The sequence below is a fragment of the Carcharhinus amblyrhynchos genome, chromosome 2, assembly GCF_965287045.1.
Source record: "Carcharhinus amblyrhynchos chromosome 2, sCarAmb.v2.hapA, whole genome shotgun sequence".
Taxonomy (NCBI): domain Eukaryota; kingdom Metazoa; phylum Chordata; class Chondrichthyes; order Carcharhiniformes; family Carcharhinidae; genus Carcharhinus; species Carcharhinus amblyrhynchos.
In genome coordinates, this window is record NC_137325.1 from 32,003,411 (window position 1) to 32,025,897 (window position 22,487).

General features: G+C 41.4%; 1 protein-coding gene across 5 annotated transcripts in view; it reads left to right on the top strand.

Annotated features, from left to right (window-relative positions):
- Window positions 1-22,487, top strand: part of kif13a (kinesin family member 13A) — a 298,393-nt gene that overhangs the window by 238,155 nt on the left and 37,751 nt on the right. For 4 of the 5 annotated variants that reach the window (XR_013888690.1, XM_080204107.1, XM_080204074.1 and 1 more), the window contains exons 26-31: window positions 1,469-1,501; window positions 5,756-5,855; window positions 6,065-6,191; window positions 8,614-8,669; window positions 10,275-10,399; window positions 21,633-21,809. Coding sequence is in view for 4 of the 5 variants with exons in the window: in XM_080204107.1 (XP_080060233.1) it covers window positions 1,469-1,501; window positions 5,756-5,855; window positions 6,065-6,191; window positions 8,614-8,669; window positions 10,275-10,399; window positions 21,633-21,809 (618 nt within the window). In the remaining variant the exon portion in view is untranslated. The remainder of the gene's footprint in view (window positions 1-1,468; window positions 1,502-5,755; window positions 5,856-6,064; window positions 6,192-8,613; window positions 8,670-10,274; window positions 10,400-21,632; window positions 21,810-22,487) is intronic. The other variant, XM_080204085.1, reaches the window with a different exon arrangement.

Consider the following 22,487-nt stretch of genomic DNA (forward strand, 5'->3'; position numbering starts at 1 on the left):
CTGATGGCCACTTATTCCCTCTCTGCTTGCACATTCTTAAGCTGCAAAGTGACTATGTCAAGAAACATGTTATTCACATAATTCTTGGCCTTGCTGATGCACCGCAGTGAAGCCAACTGTTCAAGCTCCGAAACCCAGTAGCTAGAGCTACTGGTGTCAATTCTCGCACGTGATACACTCTGGATTTCCCCACATGGTGGGGGGATGTACTCTCCACAGGACTGAGGTGCCCTGTCATGCTTCAAATAACTGCTCAGTTTATTTTGAACTAGCTAATGCTCGTTTAATAACATGAGTCCGTAAGGAGGTCTCTGTTTGATATAACACGGTTGCAATTCAGTGATGCTGTGGAGGGTTGTTGCTGAACAGTGTCATATGAATTGTGTCGAGCAATTGGAAGGGCAGAGTCACTTACATAACTAGATTTATATTTGAGTAATTGACATTGCTAAAACAATGACTTTTGGCTGTGTTTGAATAATTGACATCACTGCAGCTGGACATTGAGTAATACGGATTACTGCATCATGAGTTGGACTAGACTAACAAGATCTGTACTGCATGATTTAGCTGGATGAGGACTAATAGGGATCACTGCATAATGTAACTGAACAGCGTTTCTTTCATGGGAGATCACTATACAATAGATATAGGCATTTTATTATTGGAGAATTGGCTAACGAATGTAGCTAGACTGTAAGGGGGGAATGCTCCATGAGATGGCAGGACTATGATTAATGTTGGATCACTATATAGTGTATTGCAGTTCTTAAATGTTGCTCGGGTGGGGGGGAAGTATCCCTGCGTCATGTCACTGGGCTGTGTTAAATCAATGGGGATTGCTAGATGATGTATCTGGGCGATGTTTGAACAAAGGGGATTGCTACATGATGTATCTGTACTGTATTAGAATAATGGGAATTGCTACATAATATAGCTGTTGAAAGGTTATGCAAATAAATAGATACAAATTTGAAATGCATATTATACTAATTGAAAAGTAATAAAACATATCCAATTAACTAAAAATAGAACAGGGGAGATTTGAACTTTTTTTAGTTTGATTATTGTTAGTATTTTATTAGCTACTGCTTTGCATTTTTGTGCTTCTGGAATTTCTTGTGATTTTTCAAAACCTCCACTTTGCAGCAGGTTTATTTTGTTGTCCGTGTATAGCTGTAATATGTTTTTCATTACAACAGAATGTTCTCGGGTCCAACAGCTTTTGAAAAGAGTTGGCATCAATTTGTTTTGCACCTCATTCATATTCTGTCCCAAATTTACTGCTAGTATAAATTTCCTACAGACCTCCTGTGAATTTCATGTTTATTCCTTTTAAGATGCAGAATTTTGAAGGTAAATCACGAAACAATATGTGTTTATTATGCGCCATGTAAAACTTTGTGATGAAGTGTTTCTGAAATGTTTGCATGACAGTGTCTTTACTAAGTTTATTTTCTCCTGCCAGAAAGAGGAGAAGGAGGATATGGATAGTTACCAGGTATCGTTGCTATCATAAGTTATATGGCATGAAGCACAACATTGGCCAGCATCAGCAACTGACTCGCAAATTAGGCAATGGAGATGGAAAGTTTAGGTTTTAACAAGTCATAGTGTCCTTTCCTGTATGCACTTTCTAAACCATTTGGCTTTAACAATATCCAATTGTAATTGTCCAAGACAAAATAGACGTCACATAGCACAGGAAAGTAGTGTGTCCCTTAATCACGCTTGGATTAACATTATTACTGTTGTTTGAAGCTGCATAAGATCAAATCTTAACTTGATGTGCGCAGGCATTCGCATCAGAAAGTTTAACTTTTGGTGAAAAGTGTAAAATCAGGTTAATGCGTGTAAAATTGTTCTTTTGGGGAGGGTGAATAATGATAACTAAGTATTCTTTACAGATGATTGAACCAAATGTACCAGAGTAAACCTGATATGGATCCATGCAGAAACATGTATTTATTCATATTCCACCTCCATGGAAATTTAGGCTGTTCTTTTACACACTGAATTTGTGAACAGCAGCTTGTCATCTCAATAGTTTAGAATATTGCTTCAAATTTTAACAACATTTTATATTTCTTTTCTCCCAGCATCCAACCCAGCCAGGTATTGGAATTCCATTTCAATGTTCTTTTAGACATCTTTTGGAAATTGGCATGGTGCAAATCATCAATCCATCAGACTGTTAGAACATCTCCAAACATCTTGTACTTCAACATTTACTTTCCCTCAATAATTAAGCATATGAACAAGTGAAGTTATCTTCCAAAAGAATAGTTAGGCTACATGGAACCTGTACCTATATGACTTAATCTCTAATTCAGGGAGTTAAAGAATTGATCTGGCTCTTAACTAAATTCATTAATTCATGTGTTGAAATTCTGGACTGATTTCAGAAAATACCACGTTTCAGATGTACAAATTTTTGCTCATACCATTGCATATTATAATAAATGGGAAGAAAATGTTGAATCCTCCTTTCTAATAATGACCCCATTAAAAAGTGTTTTTTAAGGGATTTCTTTTGATTAAGAAATTAGTCAGATCTCACTTTTGTTGTGCTAATTGTTGCAGCTGTCACATTGTTGTTAGGATCCAAGGAGCAGTGATTATACCAATGTTAGCTGAGGTTTTCCCAGATCAGTTCCAGAAATACACAATGACCATCAAATGAGGCATGAAGTTATCTGAGATTGGTGGCCCATTAAGGTATCACCTGCCTGCATCACATACATCTCTCTTAATTTTGCAATCATCGGAAGACATTGAACATATACCCAGTTTACATTCTGTTTATGGCCCTGTTATCAGATTTTTGAATAACCTTTGCTTTTAGACTCAGGAACTACAGTTGAAACTGATCATTGTGAAACCATTCTTTGTTGTAGTTATATAATTAACTGCCATAGAAAAGAAAATATTTCTGAGTGGTATTATTTGCTCAATAAAATTTTGAGCATCTGTGCCAAGCCGCATGGTCAATGATTGACAGAGGGATTCTCCAGGATTTTTTCCTCCTCCTCCTAGACCAGGAACACTGAACACGGAACAAACCAAAATGTTCCACCAGTGATCACAGCTGCAGGCAAATTCAAAAGCAGCTAAGTTCCTCTTTTGTGAAAACATTGCAGTTAGGAATGTCAGAGCTGACAGTATGCTATCTAAAAACCATTAAGCTGCCAATCAAAGGAGAATTAAAATGACTGGAATTGAATGGAAACAAAACTTTTCAAAGGGTTTGAAGGGATTTCAAAGATTTTGAGCTTTCAGTGGAAACAGAGTTGAAATAAATGCAGTGTTAGAAAAATGTGGCTGAATGAGCAGCTGTGGAGAAGAGAATCCCCTTCGCCCTCCCCCGTAGTGAAAGTGACTGACTTCTGTCAGTAAGGATTTGAAAGAGGCCTTCTCATACTACATCTTCTGAAAGAGAGAAAAGAGAATATGTCCAGGAGGCATGGAGAATGGAATGATCAGCCCATTTCAAAGTTTTCACAGTCCAAAATGAAAACTTTGATCAGTGAGATCACCAAGAGTGATCTTCACATTACCCAGAGGTAGAAGGGGCAGTTAAGCCAAGGGACCCCCTCATCTCAGCAGAGAGTGCCAAGGTCAACCCAGTCTGAGCTCACCCAACCCCCTAGGACTCTTTGTAGCCTGCAGCAGAAGGGCATATGGACATTGATGTTACCTCCATGATCCCCTCAGGTTCCAACACACCGGTTTCATGCTGGTCATGACCAGCACCAAATTTTACCCAGTGCAGTTCCTGCTGGGGAGGCGGTTGAATGGCAGGAGGGCTTTGAATCGGGCTTCAAGCCTAATAATCACATTCAAAATCGGTGCTTTGAGTAGTTATCTGATCAAGGCTTGCGGAGCAGGCCAGGAGCACACAGCCCCTCTCCTCCCCAACAAAGTCTGAAAACAAGTAGGGCTTAATGTATCGTAATAGTTGAATGTGTTGGAAAGCGTGCAGTCCTCAACAGCTCTGTTTAATCTATAAGTGCATTTCCAGTAAGTTAGCCAGCATTTTAGTTATGGGATACTTACGAACAAAAAGGGAAAATAATTCAATAATTGGAGCTATAATGACTTTGATGTTTCTCTTTATTAAAAGAATATTTTTTAAAAGATTGAGAATGTTGCACACAAGTATCTGCAGTTGAATTTAGTATAGACTGGAATATTCCTTTCTCTGTTTGAGTAAGTAATGAATTGAAAGGTTTGTTTTTTTCTAACAAAAAAAGTGCAGGTAGAAAAAGATATGCTCCATCTCCATTTCACCTATGTATACTAAAGCAGGGGTCGAAATACTGATCAGGAGAAAAAAATGAACTTTCATAAAACTGACAAAATTTAGAGTGAAATATGAAAATTAGTGCAATTGGTGACAGTCTTCTGCATTTAATTGCTGAAAGAAGAATGTTATCCCTCCAAATAAATCCCATATATGACATGTTGCCACAGAGTATATCTAACTTGCATCTGTAAAGCAAGTTTTCCTACCATTTGTGAGTAAACTTTTTAAAAATCTTGGATTTGTTTGATCCCATAAATGGGCACAAATACAAATTTTATTTCCATTCATCTCGTTTATAAGACATCGTGATCTCCAGTTTTCTTTAGAAAATTGCATAAAAATGGAAAATGCAGTCACCATGAATAGTGAATCTTGAGTATTTCGATTCCTGCAATTACTAACATTTTGAGGAGCTTTCTCTCCGCTACTTGCCACAGTAATATTGAACATTAAACTGCTGTTTACTACAAGTTCCATGCTTATAGCATGAATGCATGTAACCACTGCATGGGGTATTTGAAAATAAAAGAACTATCATGTGAAGGGTCTCATCTATTTCTTAACCATTGCAAAGACTTGCAAACCTCAGTTGAAACTTTCTGGTGTCAAATATGCAGGTAAGCTAAAGGACAAACAACAGCAAATATTTTCATCCACAAAGTGCTACTGTATGGTTTTACAATGGTTATAGTCCCATTCTTCTGCAATCTTGACATTTAAATTTAGTAGATATTTGCATTTGGCCATTAATAACAAGAATTATTTTGATCCCTAATTGGCATATTCATGGCACAGTATGGAACTGAACCACACAGGACAAGAGGTTCCCAGGTTCAGTTAAGACCTGCAGTTGTTTCAGTGATTATAGCTGCAAGGCTATCATTTGACTTGGGTATTGATCGAGGGAAGAAAGGAACAGAAAAGGGACATGCTTCCCACCAAAGGTGATTATCCGCTCATCCCTACTGGGAAGTGCATATTTGAATTATCATGACAATAAGTTTGGGCTTAACCAGGATGGTCAGTATGGTCAAATATCAAACTAATTCTCAGTAAATTTGCTGTGTGTTGATACATTTGAAGGATGAGGATAGAACCACAGAAAAATTGTAGAATTACAGTGGATTATGTGTAGAAATCTATGTATTGACTCCATTCCACTTATGGGAAGGTTACAGTAGGAAAAAAGTACTTTGAACACCACAGATGTAAATTGGGAATGTGATTGTACATTCTGTCAGCTCAGTTTTAAATTCATCCTGCACTCTGGGAAGAAGCCATTTCTCTAAAAAGCAAAAAAGGGGGAGTTGCAACTAACTACCAGTAAGTTGCAAGCTTTCTGTAACTTCTTGTAGAACTGTTTCAGTAGCACCTCACAATGCAATTTCAAAGTACCAAAATACACACCACTAAATAATGTCTTATACCTTTATCCTTGTAACTGGTCAGGAGGAAGATTTGAACGAAGTGCGAGAAAGATGGTCTGATGCATTAATGAAGCGTCGGGAGTATTTAGATGAACAAATTCAGAAAGTAATCAACAAGCAAGGTGTGTATACTTCAGTCACTGTACATAACGTGTACAGCATGGCATACGTTTATATTAGATATAGATGTAGTGAGTATCGAATGCCACAGCAACTACATTTCAGAAATGGGGAAACTATGGTAGAAGAAATTGCCAGAAAAGACAGTAGACTTTTCTGGGACTATATTTATTTGCTTTTGGTTGATGTTATCTTGCGCTTTTCCATATAGAAAAAACAGAAGACGATGTGGAGAGGGAAGCCAGGCTGGTGGAGCAGTGGGTGGGCCTGACTGAGGAGAGAAATGCTGTGCTTGTTCCTGCTCCAGGCAGTGGAATTCCAGGAGCCCCCGCAGACTGGTCAGTAAAACTCCTGCCTCAAATCTCTTCTGATACCCTTCCATTAAAGGTGCAGTGCATGTTAGAGCTGGAACATTCCCTTTCTTTTTGGCTGTTCTCAGTGTAACAGAGTTACTTGCCTTTTTGAGAGTGCTAGACACTAAAAAATGTTAACTACTCCTAAACATTTCTAGAGATTTGTTCCCCCTGTCTCAAACACCTTTTTGCTACATGCAATTAAATCACTGCACACTATACACTATTCATCCCAAGTGAGCTGTTCCTCAAGTGTTCTCTAGCACTGCTGCTTGACAACTAGTTGTAGAGCATTCAGTGTTCAAAGGCAGTAATTTCCTTCACTATTTGAAGATCTCTTACCTGTACAGGAGAACCTTGTTGTCTCTGAAGCACTCTTCCAATTACCTCAATGAAATGGGAATCTCATCATGCTGATAATCATAAATGCAAGCCTATTTCTGTGATAAAATACCCCAGTGCCCTGTTCTCTGAGCTAATAGTTGGTTATTGTGGGGTCAGAGTGGGATAGTGTGAACGTGTGCTTGGAATTCTTCCCATGATGACTAGATTAGTAAACGAAGCAAACAAAGGCATACGAAGGTTAATCATAAGAAATACAAGCAAGAGTAGACCTTTTGGCCATCTAGACTGCTCCAGGTTATGAGGTTATGGCTAATCTGATTATGGCCTTACACCGCACCCCCCCCCACCTCAACTTTGTCAGTATCCACTTTGCTTGTTAGTTCCTCAAAGAATTCTATTAGTAAAACATGATTTCCTTTTCACAAAATCATGATGGTTTTACCAGTTTGTATTATGATTTTCTAAATGTCCTGCTGTATCTCTTCAGTAATGAATTCAAGTGTTTTCCCTATAACAGATGCTTGGCTAATTGGTCTGCTTTCTGTCTCTCTTTTGAATAGAGGTGTTACATTTGTGGTTTTTCAATTCTTTTGGATTCCCAGAATCTGAGGAATATTGGAAGACTGTAACTCATGAATCCATATCCATGTAGCTGCTTATTTTATGGCCTTAAAACAGAGGCTGTCAGATCCAGAGGACTTGTCAGTCTTTAATCAGTTGTTTTTCTTTTGCCCTAATGATCATTGTTTAAAGCTCTGCCTTCCCTTTTTCCTGTTGATTTTAAGCCACTCCTGAGTTGCTTTTTGTGCCCTCTACAGTAAAGACTGATGCAAAGTGTTTGTTCAACATACCTGTCATTTCCTTGTTTCCCATTATTAATTCCTTGATCTCACCCTCTAAGGGATAAACATTCACTTTAGCTACTCTTTTCCTTTTTATGTACTTGTAGCAATTCTTAGGGTGAGATCTTCTGGCTCTCCATGCCGGCAGGATCTTACAGTCCCGCTGACAGTGTGCCCCGCTGTGGGTTTCTTGGCAGCGTGGGGTAGAATCAATGCGAAATCCCACTGATAGTGACACGTCCAGAAGATTGCTTCGCCGGTCAATGGCACGCCACCTCTTGCCCCTGAGAGAAACATCTCAGGAGACAAGAGAATCTTGTCCCTACTGTCTGTTTTTATATTTCTTGCTGTCCTTCCCTCATGCTTTAATTTTTCCCACCTCATTATGTTTCAGTTCATCTTTGCTGGTTTCTAAAATTGGTACAGTCTTCTGACCTGCCACTAATCTTTGCAGTTTTGTTGTGTTTTCTTTCAAATTGATAGTATCCTTAACTTCCATCATTACACACCCTTCTCGCAGTCTTTTCTTTATCAGTAGAATTTGGTTTTGGTGAAAGTTATGAAATAGCTTCTTGAATATTTGCACTGCTTCTGTACCATCCCACCTTTTAACCTAATTTCCCCTAAAGTCGATTTTAGCCCATTCTGTCTTTGTACCCTTGTAATTGCCTTTATTTAAATCTCCTGTCTTTAGACCCACATTTCTCACCCTCAAACTGCATGTGACATTCTGTCATGTTATGATCACTGTTGGGAAGTGACTCACTTCTTTACTGTACCAATGAAATGAAGAGCAGTTTTTAAAGTGAACTTTGTATGTGTTCAACTGCTTAAGAATAGTGAATGGCATGGTGACTCTTAAGACAGCAGTAATCTATTTGAGTACCAAAATATAGTAAGTTTTTTGTTATTTTAAACTAATCTCACTGGATCAAGCCTGGAACACTTTTTTAACAGTTATATGGTCTATATTTTGGCACAAAGTGCTGGCCTTCATTATAACGATGTTTAACATAGTTTAACATAATTTTATTTTTTTAAAAAAGCCTTGTTGTAGCTTTTCTTCAAGCAAGCATGTGAAAACAACTGCTCATGATTGACCAAGTTTATTGATTTAAAAATAAAAATCGCAAGATTAAATCTTATCTCTGAATTTAAAAAGTAACTGGATCTCAATCTGTATATTTTTATTTTTGACTCTAAATAAGTATATCTTTCAGGATATCACCACCAGGAATGGAAGCTCATATACCTGTACTCTTCCTCGATTTAAATGGTGAGTAGATATGTTTCTGAGTAAAAAAATTTTTCATATCAAAGATTCAATGGAAAATAAAAAATATTGGTGCTGTGGCATTGTCATTGGACGAGTAACCCAGTGACCCAGAACAAGATCTGTGGGCCAGGGTTCAAATCCCACCATGGCAGATGGTGAAATTTGCATTCAATAAAGACCTGAAATTAAAAGTCCAATGATGACATGAAACCATTGTCAACTGTTGTAAAAACACATCTGCCGTCCTTATCTTACATGTGACTCCAGATCCACAGCAATATGGTTGAATCTCAAATGCTGTCTGAAATGGAAGGCAAAAATGCTGGCCAGCCAGCAACACTCATGTCCCACAAAATTAATTTTAAATCATGAACAAATTAGATTTGGAGATGGTGGGCTAATATCTGAGAGGAGGTGCTGCGAGTTCCATGTATAATGGACCCAATCACGCACATTGCTGAGTGGAGATTCAGCAGTTTCTCATGGTCATTTTAAAACCACCAAATAGTAAGTAATAGGCGAGAGAGGAGTGGGGTGTATTGCGGATACAGATTTTTGAAGTTTTAGTGCAAAAGAGAAGTGCTGTCACCACTTAAGTATCTTGAATTTTATGCATTCATTTTTAATACAGTAAAGTCCCACAGGTCACGGGGGCTGGGTTCCCTGGAAACCTTGCGAATTGCAATATCGCAAACGATCAACATGCTTTTCACCAGGAGTCAAAATTGAACAGAGCCATTATCGCAGCTCTGGATCGAGAGATTCTTGCATTTCCAGGCTAATCTCTGCAATCAGGTAGCTCTTGAGTTGCAGCCATTCCAAGCAGTTGCAACCTGCGAGAGGATTTGAGTACAGGAGCAGGGGTACCTTGACACAACTATAGAGGGCTTTGGTGAGGCTGCACTTGGAACCATTCCAGGCACAGCTTTTCAACCCTGTCAAAAAGGAGCTTATAAGAAACAGAGAATTAAGTGTTCATGACCAGGACTCCACTACCAATGGAAGGAGTATGCTTTCAGAGGTTTTAAAACAATCTGTCTGCTAAAACATGTCACACTCCATCTTGGCTGCTGAATCCTCAGAGAAAGAGGAAGGAAGGCATGGATAATCGAACAATTGCTCGCACGATGGGTGATTCAGTGAACAAAGGCTTTAGCATGGGTAAGCAAATATACGAACAAGGAATATGGGCAAGACAGGACTCGACTGTACCTTAAAAATATGCTGGTTGTGCATTGTTAGCACTACATAAATTTCAAAAGGCCCAAGTTGATGAGCTTTCAAGAAAGTTCCATAACCTTTGAATTGGTTCAAAATGACAGCTGAGTAATTCCTTAAGTATTGTTCATTAAAGCTCTCCTTACTGCCTCAAAATAAAGTTTGTAATTGTGGCCCTCTCATATCATTCAGTTATATTGGTAATGAGCGAGATTGAACAAATGATTAGCATGCGTCTTTAACTTTTGCAATGAATAGAGAGAATGAGCAATATTACACAGTAATTTTCAGTAGCAAAGATGTTAAGTTTTAAGTAGCAGTTGAAATTTTAAAAACTTGCATTTCAGGCATAAACACCTTATTTTGCATTTATCGTCATTCTTTTAGCTGATGATCTCCGTGCAAATGAACAGCTCACTGGTCCCCATGCACCTGGAGTGAACTCCATTTTACCAAAGGAACATGGCAGCCAATTCTTCTATTTACCCATCATCAAGCACAGTGAGGAAGAGGTACAAGAGCTTGTCTGTTTAATTCACATTTCATATACCTGCTCTGAATTCCAGTACCTTACATTCTTCCCCCCTCCTCAATCCCTGCCCTGGTATTTATTAATAATTTGATTTATTGTTGTTACATGTACTAGTGAACAGCGAAAGGTATTGTTTCTTGTGCACAAAACGGACAAAACATACTGTACATCAAGAAGGAGAGAGTGCAGAATGTAGTGTTACAGTCATAGCTAGGGTGCAGAGAAAGATCAGCTTAATGCGAGGTAGGCCCATTCAAAAACCTGATGGCAGCAGGGAAGAAGCTGTTTTTGAGTTGGTTGGTACGTGTCCTCAAACTTTTGTATCTTTTTCCCGATGGAAGAAGGTGAAAGAGAGTGGGGGTGATTCTCCTGTTCCACTGCACTAATTTTGTAGCGCAGTGGGCCAGGCGAATCGCTTGTTGGCTGATCTGCGGGATTCCCATGCATGTGTGTATGTACAGCGCTCGCGTCTCCCGGGCCCGGATTTCCGGCAGTGTCTGTGCAGCACTGGAAACTGGCTGGGAGGCGGGGCTAGCATTTAAATAATATTCTACATACTATTTAAATGGTATTAGAGGGCCCAGGACTGAATTCTCCAGGCCTGCTAGCGTCTCGCACCCCACCAAAGTGTTTTACTCCAGCAGGGATTACTATAGCTCCCCACTTTCGGGGAACTAGCGGGATGACCCCACTGGAGTAAAGGGCGACAATCAGGGCCCCCCCCCCACACACACACCAGGTGGTCGGGCATTGGGGGGGTGTGGTGTCCCCTAGGCATGGGTAGCTTTGCAGTGCCAGCCTGTGCCCTGGCACTGCCCAAGGGAGAAAATGCCCATGCCAAGGGGCACCTTGGCTCTGCCCACCAAGTATGCACCCCCATTAAACTGGGACCATTTGGGGGACATGGCCTGGAGTGGAGTCTGCTGGGGCGAGGCCTAGTGTCCAACCATTGGGGGTCAGGGGATCCCACTGCCACTCTGCATTAGAATCCAGCCCAGCAGACAAGAGGCCGACACTTCGGAGCCACTGCACATGTGCAGAGGCTGCTGGTTTCAGCCGCTTCAACCCCTGAAATTTAATGATATTCATGCTGGTGGCCTCTGCTTTACACACAGTGTGGGAGATTCTAGTCTGAACTCCGTCTGAAAAAAACAGCGTGACTTACTCCAGTTTTCCCACAAATGTGACACCTTGGCCCATCTTGTCCATGCTGACCAAAAAAGACCCAGGTGCCCTTTCTAATCCCATCTTCCTGCACCCAACCCATAGCCCTGCAGCTTACAGCACTTAAGGTGCAGGCCCAAGTATTTCTTAAATGAGACTCTGTCTGCACGCGTCAGACAGATAATTCTAGAATCCATTATCAAAGATTTTATAGCGAAACACTTGGAAAACAGTGGTAGGATTAGACAGAGTCAGCATGGATTTATGAAAGGGAAATAATGCTTGACATATCTACTGGAATTCTTCAAGAAGGTAACTAGTAGAGGTGAAGCCAATGGATGTGGTTTATTTGGGCTTTAGAAGGCTTTCGACAAAGTCCCACATAGCGTGCAAAATTCAAGTACATGCGATTGGGGTAGTGTATTGAGATGGATAGAAAATTGGTTGGCAGACAGGAAACAAGAGTAGGAATAAACGGATCTTTTTCCAAATGGCAGACAGTGAATAGTGGGGTACCACAGGGATCAGTAACGGGACCTCAGCTATTCACTATATATATTAGTGATTTAGATGAGGGAACTAAAGTATTATCTCAAAATTTGCAGATGACAGAAAGGTGGGCAGGAGGATGCAAAGATCCTTCAGTATGATTTGGACAAGTTGAGTGAGTGGGCGAATGATTGGCGGATGAAGTATAATTAGGATAAATATGAGGGGTAGCAAAAATGGAAGGGTAGATTATTATCTGAATGACCATAAACTAGTAGAGAGGAATGTGCAATGAGACTTGGGTGTCCTCGTACACCAGTCATTGAATGTACAGAAGGCAGTAAAAAAGACAAATGGTATGTTGACCTTCATAGCGAGAGGATTTGAGTACAGGAGCAGGGCTGTCTCGTTGCAATTATACGGGGCCTTGCTGAAGCTGCACTTGGAATATTGTGTACAGTTTCCTTATCTGAGGAAGGGTGTTTGTTCTTGCTCAAGAGGGAGTGCAGAGAAGGTTTACCAGACTGATTGGTGGGATGGCGGGACTGATGTATGAGGAGAGATTGAATTGTATTCGCTGGAGTTCAGAAGAATGAGGGGAGATCTCATTGAAGCCTATAACAGGACTAGACAGGACTGATGCAAGAAGGATGTTCCTGATGGTGGGGATGTCCAGAACCAGAGGTCACAGTCTGAGGATACAAGGTAGATGGTTTAGGACAGCAATGAGGAGAAGTTTCTTCATCCACACAATGGTCAGCCTGTGGAACTTACTACCACAGAAAGTAGTTGAGGCCAAAACACATATTTTCAAGAAGCAGATATAGCGCTTGAGGCAAAGGGAATCAAAAGGATATGGGGAGAAAGGTAGGATCGGGCTATTGAATTGGATGATCAGCCGTGATCATAATGAATGGCAGACCAGGCTTAAAGGGCTGAATTACCTCCTCCTGCTCCTCTTTTCTATGTTTCTCTGATCCCAAGGCACTATTTCATTCAGTACAGAGCAGTTGTTCTTGGCGTTCTAGCTAATATCCCTCAACCTTTTACATAATAACATTATCTGGTTGTTACTGCATTGCAATGAAATGTTAATTAAGACTTTGCTATTCATAAATTGCCTCCTGTGTTACTGACATCACAACAGTGACTAGACTTCAAAATATTTAATTGACTGTAAAACTCTTTGGAGCCCTGATGCCATGAAAGGCGCCATATATATTTTTTCCTTTCAACAACAGCCACCTTCCTAAGTTCAGAGATTTCCTATGATATTCTAATTCAGACTCGCTTCATAGGAAGCTTTTAGCAAGCAGAGGACCACTATATTTCATGTCATTCTGTTGCCAGGTACCTTCATTTCCTGACAGACGCTGTGCAGATTAGGAAAAATAAACGCTATAACGATTGACAAAATTTGGCCATAAGTTAGTTTTAACACTGAAAAGTGAGGGACGTGCTGCCTGACTTTATCTGTGGTAGAAGACTGGCGAACACCAGGTGTCAGGAAAGAGCAGATTCTTTTTAAACCTGACCACAAGACGGACTGGTAGAAAATATGTACATAGACCCATGATATTTTTGATTAATTTATCACCTGTGGATTCTAGAGTCATAAAATCATACAGTGCAGAAGAGACTGTTTGGCCCATCAAGTCTGCACCAACATGTGAGAAACACCTGACAATTCTGATGCAGGTTAGTTGCCTGTTTGCGCACAGCAACACAGAGGCCTCTGCTGCAGACTTCATTGCCTTGCCTTAGAGCTCATCTCAATTATAGTGCCTCCGATTTCTCTACAATCTGTGGCGCTAAGAGCAATTGCTTCATTGACCTGTCATATTCATTCCTGGTCATACATTTCATAGAAGGAGGCCATCCGACCCGTCAAGTCTGCAACGGCAACAATCCCACCCCAGGGTCATCCAGATATGCAACAGTTATTGTGCTCCTTGCCTGCTAACTGCTTTGTGCAAATAATAGTTGATAAATTTATATTTGGTTCAGTGGATGTTCAACATTGTGACAGCCTCCTCTGTTCATTCTGGCATTCTGCAGATATGCTCTTGCATTGAGTTAAACCTGTAATGTTAGTGAGACTAATTAGTGCGATCAGTGGGAAATTGCAGAAGCTTGTGTCAGAAACCACAGGAGTTTATTTCCTCCAACAAAGAAGGTGGAAACCACTGCGGCTTTTGGTCAGTTGCTTGGTTTTTAAATTTGACCAGTGTTGAAGTTTTTAGTTTTTGCAGGGTAAGTTGTTTTGAAATGGTTTATTAATTCTCCTCATTGCTTCCAAAGTTACAGAAGCACTCATCTTTGTTTTCCATTCTCCAATTTATTCTGATGCTCTGCTAATCACTACCCCTGTCAAGTTCACATTAGCTCTCTTTGTCTCCCTCGGCCAGGTCATGCTCATTCTCCACTTAGCACTCTTCTGCCCCGCCTCTGTAGTTTACTGTCACTCTCTTGTCTTTGCAATTCTTCCCACCTTCCCCATTCCCAAATCACACAGGTGACTCCTCATTTTTCACCCACCTACAATCCATATTGGTGGGACAGAACATACTCAGGAATGGTGATGGTAACGTCTGGGACATTATCTGTAAGATATGCTTCTTTGAGTATAACTATGTTAGGCAGTTGTTTGACTAGAATGTAGGACTGCTATCCCAATTTTGGCACGAGCCCCCAGATGTTAGTAAGGATGACTTTGCAGGGTTGACAGGGCTCAGTTTGCCATTGTTGTTTCTGGTGCCAAGATCACTACGAGGTGGTCCATCCAGTTCCATTCTTTTCACTTCCTTTTGTTGCAGTTGGATAGTACTGAGTGGCTTGCCAGGTCATTTCAGAGGATGTGTAAGAGTCGACCACATTTCTGTGGGTCTGGAGTCACACGTAGGCCAGACCAGATAAGGAGGACAGGTTTCCTTCCCTCAAGGGTGTTAGTAGACCAGTTGGTTTTTATGGCAAACAACAATAGTTTCATGGTCATCATTAGACTTTTAATTTGATGTTATATTGAGTATTAAATACCACCATCTGCCATGGTAGGATTCCTGCCCAGGTCCCCAGAACATTACCCGAGGTCTCTGAATTACCAGTCCAGTGGCAATAGCACTGCACCACCGCCTTCCCTGAGTTTGCGTCTCGACTGCTTGTTGCCGAGGAGACTTATAGCCACATGAGTTTATTCAATGGCACCCTGCTCCCATGGGAATCTGGATATATCAGCAAATCTCAGCGCTCTTGTTTCCAAGCTTGCCTGATCTATGTCAAAGTTGTGTGCCAATGTGAAAAGCATACCTGTGACTTCCTAGATACATTTAGTTGGTGGAGGCTTGCGAAGTCCCACTACAGTCCCCACTGGTGTCCTTGAAGATGCCACTGCCACAGAAATTGAACATGATGATCATGATCACTTTACCACTGGCAGTGGTTGCCCTTCCAGTTCCCATAGAGCCAGATCAAGCAGAAAGTGGCATATGTGCATGACCAGTTCCCTGGATGTGCAGTCATCGGAGACACTGGTTCTTGCTCATTTGCAGGTTGCACATGCGCCATCTATGGGCCCTGAGTCTAGTGAGGTGCCTATGAATGACAGATGTCTGTGGTTCATCCCCTCCATATGGAAGAGGCCATACTGCCCCATTGTTTTGAGGTTCTGCACCTCCCTTTGGCAAGTCAGATTCCTCCATGTAATCTTATCCTCCTCCTCCCCTGTCTATAAGCAATGAAGCAGGCGGTGAGATCACCCAGCTCCGTCTTGGTTTCCTCACTGCCGTATCAAAAGCACGAGGGTCAGCTGTTGTCTCGTAAGGACCACTCTTGGTCAAATCATCACCCCCCCGGCTGCCTCTTGAAGCCCCTATATGTATGCCAGAGCTTCCCAGTGTTTAGTGTGTATGATGGTTGATTAGTACCCCAGCCACTAGAGCCCCAAACCACATGAATTAGTAACGGTACAGGCATTGTCCTAATGTACACCACTAGGCTTCATGGTTTACTTGGACTATGAAGGTGACATTTTGATGTCTACTTGAACATAATGCAAGGAATTGGGGGCACACACCTCTGTCAGTGCTTCATGGCCACCTTTTCCAAGGGGATCCTCAAGTTTGTCCAGTTGCCCAGTGGTTCTGCAGCACCTTGGCATTCGTTCGATTTTGCAGCCTGTGTACAAGGGATTAAAACTTAGATGATCAATCACTGGCACTCAAAGTGGCACTGCTTAAGTGGGCATAAATTTTTGACATACCTGAGCTCAAGCTAAGTGGTCTCGGCTGTGGAAGAGTACTCACCTTTGACATGTTTTTCCATTTGCCCAGCTGCTTTCTTCCTCCCCCGCCATAGCATGTGTTCATGTGTAACCTTCAGTCTGTGCTGCCATGACCTCTTCTGCATTGTAGCCCTTGCCCCAAGGCTGTCTTCTCTACAGCACTGTTTCCCATTGCCCCGAAACCTTGCAGCACGATCCCCGCAGGTGCTGTGCTAAGTTGTGTGCACCTGTCTCCTGAGCTCCCCTTGAAGTTCAGGTTGCCGGGTGCATGTCTTTTAAAAGTAGTTGTAAATCTTCTGAGTTCATGCCAATGTAGGATTTAAGTTTAGTAAAAAAGTCTGACAACGCCAGGTTTTAGTCCAACCGATTTATTTGATAATACTCACAAGCTTTCAAGGGGACTGCCTCTTCGTCAGGTGAATGGAGAGTTCTGGCCTCAGACAGAGCATATAAAGCACAGACAGTTTAGAGATTACTGATTAAAATGCGAATCCTTACACCTAACCTGCTGTTCAAGACCTGAAGTGGCTGACAATGTGAGTGGAAGGAGCACTGATCACAGGTTACCGAGATGTGTATTGTCTCCAGACAGTACAGTGAGTGAGGTTTTGCAAACCCAGGCAAGTCACGGGGGTTACAGATAGTGTGACATGAACCCAAGATCCCTGTTGAGACCGTCCTCATGTGTGCGGAACTTGGCTATCAGTCTCTGTTCAGCGACTCTGCGCTGTCGTGTGTCGTGAAGGCCGCCTTGGAGGATGCTTACCCGAAGGTCAGAGGCTGAATGCCCGTGACCACTGAAGTGTTCGCCAACAGGAAGGGAACAGTCTTGCCTGGTGATTGTCGAGCGATGTTCATTCATCCGTTGTCGTAGCGTCTGCATGGTCTCCCCAATGTACCATGCTTCGGGACATCCTTTCTTGCAACGTATACGGGCATTCAGCCTCTGACCTTCGGGTAAGCATTCTCCAAGGCGGCCTTCATGACACACGACAGCGCAGAGTCGCTGAACAGAGACTGATAGCCAAGTTCCACACACATGAGGACGGTCTCAACAGGGATCTTGGGTTCATGTCACACTATCTGTAACCCCCGTGACTTGCCTGGGTTTGCAAAACCTCACTTACTGTACTGTCTGGAGACAATACACATCTCGGTAACCTGTGATCAGTGCTCCTTCCACTCACATTGTCAGCCACTTCAGGTCTTGAACAGCAGGTTAGGTGTAAGGGTTCGCATTTTAATCAGTAATCTCTAAACTGTCTGTGCTTTATATGCTCTGTCTGAGGCCAGAACTCTCCATTCACCTGACGAAGAGGCAGTCCCCTTGAAAGCTTGTGAGTATTATCAAATAAATCGGTTGGACTAAAACCTGGTGTTGTCAGACTTTTTACTGTGTTTACACCAGTCCAACGCCGGCATTCCCACATCATGATTTAAGTTTGACGTGGAAGAATGAGTTTGGCATGTGGCCACAATAATGAGATGCAAATATATTCAGAGGGTTCTCAGTGTTTGGCAGCGGGAAATGCCATTGACGGGGCGGGGGTGGGTGGGGGGCTGGGGGGGAGCAGGGAATAATCACTTCCTGGATTTAAGTCAGCAGAAAACACATCTAGTGACCCCTTGTGAGCTTTTCTGATCTCACCATGGAACACTCCCATCCTGATCAGGCACATAGAGTCCTAGCCCCAGTCTTTTCCTCTTCACCATTCTGAATTCCTGTGTGTCATTGCTGCTGTTCTGAAGGATTGATCTTTGCCATGTACAAAAGAAATTCCTAATTTTTCCAAAATATTGTGATTGGGAATTTCTAGCTGTATCTGCCCCACCACCACAGCCATCTATGAAGAAAATAGGCTTGATGCCCCAAAAGAGGAATAGCAAACATCAGGTGAGAGCCATGACATGGTAATGAGGACTTGGTTGGGGTCAAAGGAGGATTTACTGTGGGGGGGGTGGAAGCGGAGGTAATATCACAACTAACTCTGTTTCGGAAATTAGAAACACAGCTGTTCCTGAGGTATGATTGTTCTACTTATTAATGTTCACACCTCATGATCAACTTGAGTGAATGGGCTAGGTTGATGTTTCAATGCCATGCTGAGGAAAGAAGTGTTACGTTGTCAGTGGTGTTGTCTTTCTAAAGAAACATTAAATTTGAGGCCACAGCTGCCGCCAAGAGAATGTAAAAGATTCCGCAGCTTGATCGAACTGAGTACAGGGGAGTCAGCCAGTATCTATCTGCCTGTAGTTGTTCACAATTCTCTTCAAGGGAGCCGTATGACCTGTTCTTGTGTTTGGAAATGTTGCTGATATGTTCCCAATACCTAGGACCATGCCATTTATAGATATATATTGAGAGGAGCACTGGACCAGCACCACTCCTGGGGCACACCACCCAAAAACATTCATTAACAACTACTACTCACTTTTCTGTCCAGAGTCAACTTAAGAATGTGTGCCTCCATTTTATCAACCAGGTTGCTGTGTGAAACTTTATCAGAAGCTATTTGAAAATTCTTATACCCAACATATATTGCATCTTTAACAGTGCACTCTGTTGTTCCCTTAGAGAAACTCTGTAAAGTGGGTATTTGCCGAAACTTGCTTGTTACGAACCCATTCTTCAGTTAACCCATTAGGCAATTTTCGCCATTAAAGGCACCACAGAAATACAAGTTACTGCTGTAGTATTCTGGCCACCTAAAGCTTATCTGCTTTCAATGTTAGACTGTCTGGTCTCGCATTACCTGGGTTGTGCCTTTCTCCCTGTTTGAACAGAGTTGCTATAATGTCAGCTCTGCTTATAATGTCAGCTCTGCTGACATTATAAGTATCTAAAGATACTTATATTTCATATATTTCATATTTTAGCATTTAGCCTGCCATCAAGGCTCCGTTCCTTTTCTGCTTTTGAGTTTGTTTTCCACTTTTAAGTTTCTCCAATGCTTTTCCGGTTCCACGTTGTCCAAATAATTATCTGATTAGTCTGCACCCTGTACTTGGAGCCTTTCATTCTCCCCTTCCGGGTACAAACCACAAACTAAGGGAAAGTACTTATTTAATATCTATCATTCTTCCTGCTTCCGTAAGATTTCCTTTTTCATCTCTAATCATCCCTCTCTGTAAGCTTTTTTTAAATCAGTTTACATTTTTCCTGCCCATCTCCTTTCTTATCTTCTCTTAGCTTTTGTAATTGCTTTCTGAAACCATGGAGGGATATGAAAACAACATTGCAAATTTGAAAATCGAGGGTCAGGTGGCCAAGTCTTTTAAGTACTTCTATTTTCAGAAGGGATTGCTAACTGTGGTAAATTTTCTTGTTGTGTTCACCTCATCTTTGATTTCTTCCTCTCTTTGCTTTGATTGGTTGACTTATTGTTAACCACTTTCTCTCTCACATAAATCAATGGATTTGGCAAGAGAGTAAAAATTAGCTTTAGTGCGTGAGTTAATTGGTATTCTTTCCGATTGCTAGTTGGTTCATGAGAGTGTTATGCCAAGCTGAAAGATACTGCAGAATTACAGTCAGTCTTGTTTAATGACCTGACCCCAGCAGGCTGCAGCTGGCTGACCTCTTACATTTATTCCACAGAGAAACAAGAGAACTCATTTAAAATGCCACACGTAGCATTGGGTCATTTATCAAGGGATTTGCCCTGCGGATTATTTTCTTGATGTTGCCGCAGAGTGGCTGCAATGGGAAATTATTCTGACATGCCTTTCTGTATTAGATACAGCTACCATTCTGTTTGTTTTTTAATCCTTTTATTGAAATGGAAACTTCATGGCAATGGTGGGGTGTAATTTTGTAATTCAATAGAGAAGTTCTTTCATGGTTGTGATAATTTAGGAAATCGTAGGCACTGTGCATTTGCCACTTCCTGAGATGCAATCCCTATGAGTGCCACAAAATCGAAAGGAGGGTCAGCTTGCTTTTATTAGCACTGTGATCTGCATGTATAGATATTTATGGTAATTTAACAACTTTGTGCTTTGTATCCGCAGTAAAGTTAAAGCTGTGATTCCTTTGATACCGAATGGTCTGCATGACTGAACCCTTTAATATCTTGTACAGCCTATTACAGTTCAGTTCAATATTGTGGGAGCCTTCTGCTGTGTAACAATGATTAGTATTATTGACGGAATGCCATTTAGCAGAAGCATTCAAAATTAAAAGTTCTAAAGGGGAAGTTTGGAAAATGGGGGTGTAAGGAATACTTTGGGTGGAATTTTTCCATCCTGCCCACCACGGGAATCGTAGCAGGCAGGACAGGAACCATGCAAAGGTCCATTGACATCAGGCGGAATTTCCAGCTTTGGACTGAGCACAGCCTGAAACTGCCACCCTTTGAGCTGAAAGAATATCGGGTAATTTTGAAGAAAAATCTGTAATGCTTATGAAGTGTTAATTCTTCTAATGGATTATCAAGAACTTTTAATTTAATTTGCCTGTTGCACCATCTCCACAAACAGGAAGCTGCTTTGTTGATATCAAAGATAAGTCCTGTCAGCAAGTATCTTCATTGCAGTTTTTTTACAGATCAGCATCTACGGCAGGCTTGAGCCTGATCAGGAGGTGGCTGAGCCCAGGGAAAATCAATAGCAGTGCAATGTTCGTGATACAGATTATATTTGGCATTGATGTTGATAAGTTCTAGGGGCTTTACTGGACCTCGTGGGGTGCCAGTCAATGCCAATGTTGGTGAGGTAGTTACAATCAGTGTATGATTCCCAAACAAATTCCCTTGGGGAAGAGGCAAAGCAAAACTAATATTTTCAATATTGGACTTACTTTCACAGAAAATGTACTGTTCACCTGGAGGAGTATTTTATTATTTTTTTGCCATGTTTAATTTTTAATTTATTTATTAGTGTCACAAGTAGGCTTACGTTAACACTGCAATGAAATCACTGTCAACGTTCCCCTAGTCGCCACACTCAGGCGCCTGTTCGAATACACGAAGGGAGAATTTAGCATGGCCAATGCACCTAACCCATCACATCTTTCAGACTATGGGAGGAAACCAGAGCACCAGGAGGAAACCCAATAGACACGGGAGAATGCACAGACTCCACACAGACAGTGACCCAAGCCAGGAGTTGAACCCAGGTCCCTAGTGCTGTGAGGCAGCAGTGCGAACCACTGTGCCACCTTGCTGCCCTGTAATGCAGTAAAATGCTTTGGAAATGTGACAATATTAAGCTTTAGAAAAACCAGTTGCTTTAACACACAAGGATCTGTTTAAAGCTGATGTATCTCTCCTTGCAATTTTAGATCTCAGCTGTTGCTTCCTGGGACTCATCAGTCCATGATTCCATATACTTAAACAAAGTTACCCCACAGAATGAGCGCATCTATTTGATTGTAAAGACTACAGTGCAGCTCAGCCACCCAGCTGCCGTGGAGTTGGTGTTACGCAAACGTATAGCTGTCAATATTTACAATAAACAGGTAAGAAGTTGATACTATACATTTCTGTGGAAGCATTAGATTTTTTAAAAAGTGCAGCATCACCATGTGCTCATCACCCATCAGAACCTACAAGGAATTCAGCTAGTGCCCCACCACCTCGACCTACAAGGAGAACAGGGCAGCTGTTTTTCCGCCTGAAATATCAGCTTTCCATGTTATTAATTTTATCTGTCATGCAGCTATGTAAATATTCATAACCCTTTACTCCAGAAAATAGCTGCGTCCATTAATTGCCACTGTGCTAACAGTGCAGTAAAAGCAAAATACTGGGGCTGCAGGAGATCTAAAATAAAACAAAGTGCAGAAATAATTCAGCAGGCCTGGCTGCATCTGTTGAGAGAGAAACAGAGTTAATGTTTTGAGTCCAAGAGGACGCTTCTTCGGAAGTCTTCAAAATTTTGAAAAAGTGGCTGAGTTCCAAAGAAGAGTCATGTTGGACTCGAAAAGTTAACTCTGTTTTTCTCTCCATAGATATTGCCAGACCTGCTGAGTTTTTGTTACTGTGGGAACATTGATTGACATAAATCTTTGAGCTGACAGTTGCATCGCAACTGGCTTATTTTATGTTATTTAGGTTACTTTAAGGATTCCTTTATTGCTCTGAAGTGTTTCAGTGCTAAGTCAACCACTTTGTAGTGTTATGTGAATTTGTAAAAT